The 5000-nt window shown below is 42.9% G+C and overlaps 1 protein-coding gene across 1 annotated transcript in view; it reads right to left on the bottom strand.

Annotated features, from left to right (window-relative positions):
• The window catches only part of LOC105908186 (ryanodine receptor 3-like), a 180959-nt gene that overhangs the window by 81277 nt on the left and 94682 nt on the right, over positions 1-5000 (bottom strand). Inside the window, 2 exon segments of the mRNA XM_031580909.2 lie at positions 2715-2817; positions 4442-4642. Of these exon segments, the coding sequence (XP_031436769.1) occupies positions 2715-2817; positions 4442-4642 (304 nt within the window).

The raw sequence follows: 5000 nt of genomic DNA, 5'->3' as shown, positions 1-5000 counted from the left end.
CTCAACTCAATTCACTTCATGTGGTTCAGTTCAGTTCAGTTCAGTTCAGTTCAGTTCGGTTCAGTTCAATCCGATTCATTTGATACCTATTAGTTCTTTGCCTACACTTCAGAAGCATGCAACAGGGAGTGTTCCAAGCGTGGCACAAGGTGACTACCACGAAGGAGATGGCGGCCAAATTCAAGTCCACTACGGTATTTGCTTTTTTATATGCGCAGCCCCTGTGACCTTTTGATGGCACCTCATAGTTGAACTGTACATGTGACCTTCAAGGCTCGTGACATGCTGTATTGGTTGAGCCTTTGGCTTACAACAGGATGGCATTTCCTGCCTCTTTTTCTTCTACCTTTGTTATTGCAGTGTGTGTAGCGCTCTAGTTGGGTGCTGGAGTGGCAGCAGTCCTACTATCCCTCCACCCCCCACAGAGCCAGCCCTTTTCAATTATTTAACCAAACATCTCCATGCCAGCGCAATCCAAAAAGCCACTGAACTGTAACTTATCTGCAGCAAGTGAGCAAGTGTGGGTGTGTGTGTGTGGGTGAGAGAGAGAGAGAGGCTGAGAGAGACAGAGAGAGAGAGAGTGTGTGTACGTGTATTTGAGAGAGAGAGAGAGAGTGTGTATACGTGTGTGTATGTGTGTGTGGGTGTATGTGTGTGTGTGTGTGTGTGTGTGTGTGTGTGTGTGAGAGAGAGAGAAAGAGAGAGAGAGAGAGAAAGAGACTGAGAGAGACAATGAGAGAGAGAGTGAGAAAGAGAGAGTGTGTGTGTATGTGTGTGTTTGTGCATGTGTGTGAGAGATGCTTGCAAGGAGACCTTGCCGATGGTGAGAGACAGAGTGAGAGCTCTGCTCACTGATAAGGAAAGAGTCTGAAGGAGCTTTCACTCCTCTTTCTCTCTCTTTCTTTCATTCTCTCCCTCTCTCTCTCTCGCTTACACTCTCTATATTCAAATGAGCTTTATTGGCATGACAATTGTTTTGTATTACATAACATTTGCATAACATTTAAACATGGTTTATATATAGAATACATAGATATGGCAAACAAACATATATGCCTCTGGGATGTACAAACTGGTGTGTGTCTGTGTGTGCATCTGTTTGCATGTATGTGTGTGTGCAGGATGTTCTTGCATGGTGTTTGCAATGGTGTGTATGTGTGGATGGGTGTATTTACATGTGCACGTACAATGGTGGTGTCTAAACACTGTCCCTGGCTTGATGGCACTCAGTGATATATTTAGCAGCAAGAGCTGCTGTTTGCCCCTGTCCAAGTAAGTACCCTTCAGTTCCCCTAAATTCTGTAACCCTGTAAGAAGGCTAGCAAATCTGTCCGAATATTAAAAAAAATTTCCAAATATTTGTACACTTCTGAAGGAGAAGGAGCACCCCAGTCTCAACCTCACACATACAGTGACCACACACTCTCTCTTGCTCTTTTGGCAACCATGATTTTCTTAGTCTGCCTTTTTCTATGGCTGAACTGTGGTCAGTGACTGTACCTGGTCAGGATCTGCCTCTGCTTTTGTATCTCTGACAGTAAAGAGATCATTTTCTAATTCATATTTTGTTTATTGGCCTGATAACATTCAAATTTGCTGTGAGTTTTTGTCTTATTTTGCCAACGTTCCAAATACTTTTCTGTACATTGTTGGATAATCTTATTGATGTTTATTTTAAAAGTAGTACTTGTCTGAGAAAGAAATATTAGTATCTGTTAAAGGGAGATTTGTTGGTCTCAGTTCAAGCTGACTCAGAAGACTCTTTTCAGGATCTCGAGTTTGTGCTGCGTTGTCGATGGAAATCTGCCTAATTGTGTTTAGCTATGCTCACTGAATGGACCCATACCTCACCGCCATACAGCGCAATTGGCTGGATTACACAGTCAAATGTTCTGCACCAAATCTTAATGGTATGTCTATATTACAAAGTTGTCTTTTTATTGCATATAGAGCTCTGTAAGCTTTTTATTTTAGTGCATTCACTGCCATGCTGAAACTCCCTGATGCAGTCAGAATCAAGCCAAGGTAGGTGTACTGCATCGTCTGTTCTAGGGCGGTGCTGCCTAGTTTGAAATGGCATCTGTGTTCCTGACACCTGGGCTCCGTTTGGAATATCATGATGTTTGTCTTTGTTAGATTTACTGTCAGGGCCGATAGCTAACAGTGATTCTCTAGCAGGTCCAGATGTTGCTGTAGCCTCTGCGCACTAAGAGACAACAGCATCATCAGCTCTCTCTCTCTCTCTCTCTCTCTCTCTCTCTCTCTCTCTCTCTCTCTCTCTCTCTCTCACTGCCTCTCCATCCCTCTCTCTCTCCTCAGTTCTTCCCTGTGCAATTTATATTTCACACAACTTCTGTCTCCTCCACAGCATGCGTGCATTATCATAATGTGGGAAGCTATTTTCATTTTCTAAATATAATTAATGTATATTATATGTTACAACAGTACAATCTGTCTCCACTGAACTTTGGCCTGAAGCATGTTGTTTCAACATCAAACCTCTAAACTGTATTCGCTGACATGATCAATTACCACATTACATGATCAATTTGGCACACATTCCCTATCCAATCCAACCATAACTCATTGTTCTTTCCAGCCTTAAAGGTGACAGTCACTACAGAGGTGATAATTATTCATTTTACAACATCAGTGTTAAGTTAATTTAAGCAATAACAGTGAATGCTTCTGTGGGTTGAGCCGTGTTCACCTACCGCAGTGGAGACGAAGCTCATTGTGAAAGTTGTAGAGTTCCTCCTGGATCTCCTCTGGACAGGGACAGTCCTCCCCCATACTGAAGTTCAGCAGCATGTTGATCTAAAAACACCAGAAAGAATAACGTCCCATATGCTGAGCTGAAAACTTTATTTGGGTAAACTGACCGAAATAGATTAAGGCACTGAAATCTGTCTAATATGCTATAAAGTCAAAAGCATGTCTCCTTCAACAAGTTTCGTCAGACTTCTGTGACATAAGCTATTCTTAGATTTAAAGATGGTGGGGACTGCATACTAAGTCTTCCTCAAAGACATCCGAGGTGAATAAGTTCATTGGGGAGAAACCTATCCTCACATGAACTTTTCTGACACCTCCATAAAGCAGTCAGACGACGCCTCAAAATGAATATACTGCTCTGATTCAAAGCCAGCTTTCATGGACGTGGCCCTGGAGGAGCTGATTTTAGCCAGCCCGATACAGCCTCCATTAAACAGACACTGGGGCATAAAGTGCTGAGCTGGATATATGGCCATGGCCATGTGCTGAAGGAGAGAAGGGGAGAGGAGGGAGGAGAGAGGTGAAGGGAGTTTTTTTGGCTGGGTGATGGGAAAGAGGCCTGGTGGCCTGGAGTTTCAGGGCCACCCAGTCAAAGACACGGCAGACGGCTGAAGGAGACTCGGAGCCACCGTGGAGGCCACACAGGAGACAGGGAACGGCCCGTTTTAAAAGTCATCAGAAAATATAGTTTTAAAAGTCATCGGAACATATACTGTTTTCAAAGTCATCGGAACATATACTGTTTAAAAGTCATCGGAAAATATACGGTTTTAAAGGTCGCCAGGGAACAGCCCGTTTTAAAAGTCATCAGGGAACATCCGGTTTTAAAGGTCACAGGGTAAAGTCAGCAACCCTGCAACCTGATGTCATGACATGTAGTTACCTGGCATGTAGCATGTAGATGCTCTCCAACACAAAAACTGAATCTAAGAGTGGCGAGTGATCTAACAAGCATTAAGAAAAAGATAATGATATCGGTCTAAGAGCTCTTTTGAGTTATGTGACTTATTAGACTTATGTATAGGACACTCAGTCCGTAACTCACAGTTCAAAACTAGACGTGTTTAAACGGCCACTTCATACACAATCGGAATCCAGCAATGGCAGATCGTCTGATCCAGAGCTGCACTATGGAAATCCTCTTAGGATAAAATGTATGACTGCAGAGGGATAGTCTTTAATCTAGAGAAACCCATTCGCACAGGTCCATTCAGTCAAGTCTGTTTGGGTTGCCAGAGCTCTCATGGTGCGGACTTTGCGCTGATTAGTGAGTCAAAACCAAGCCATGCTGCATCTGACTGAGGGCCATCTGCACCTGATCTGGGGCCAGCTCAGTCACTTAGTCACTCTCAACATAAAACTGTAAAAACGCAACTTTATATCTTCAACGATTTCTACCAGCCTAAAAATAATTCTTCATGGACAAAAGACAATCATCAATTCAAAACAATGAGTTATAAATGTTATCATTTAAAACTGGAAAAGAAATAGTGCACTAGTATTGGATCAGTGCTGTGTATCACTATGCATACCATGTTCAGATAACGCAATGCTGTGCATCACTTAATGACTTAAGTTAGGCATCGCAATCGCTATTGGGAAAAAGTGAAAAGTAAAAAAGTTTGATTATCGGACAAAAAGTGGTATCGGATGGACTGCCGCTCACCTGCTCCTGAGGTGGGGAGCGGAACTCCTTGGTCTTTCTGGCGGTGATGGCGGCGGACATGTTGAGCGCCAGCATGAGTTCGTTGTAGCGAAACTTCTGGTTGAACTGCAGCTTGGAGACAAAGCTGTCTGAGAACGACGCGATGGCCTCGATGCGATGCTTTAGCTCACAGTCGCAGAAGTAGTGAAGGAGCTCACACATCTGATAGACAGGGAGGACAATGTCACCAATACATGCATGCACAAACACACACACACATACTGGAGCATGTGTTAAACGATTTTGCTGATCAAATTGGGCTGTTTTGCATCTAAATGCAAATCAACACAATAGTATTGAGATGTGAATAGAGTGAACTCTGCCAGGTGATATCAGACTACAAGGGCCAGTGAAAAATAAAACTGATAGGACTAAATGTAATTTGATATACTATATGCAGTAGTTATACTGTCATTATCAAGTCGTTGTAAGAGTATCATGATACTACTAAACTTATTATTGCAAGCATATAGTTCTATCAGGAGCAATCTACAAGTCACCACTCGCACTCCCTGAGAGT

Source organism: Clupea harengus, chromosome 14 (assembly GCF_900700415.2).
Source record: "Clupea harengus chromosome 14, Ch_v2.0.2, whole genome shotgun sequence".
Lineage (NCBI taxonomy): Eukaryota > Metazoa > Chordata > Actinopteri > Clupeiformes > Clupeidae > Clupea > Clupea harengus.
The sequence above is the reverse complement of the archived record's forward strand: the minus strand, read 5'-3'. Positions and strand labels throughout refer to the sequence as shown.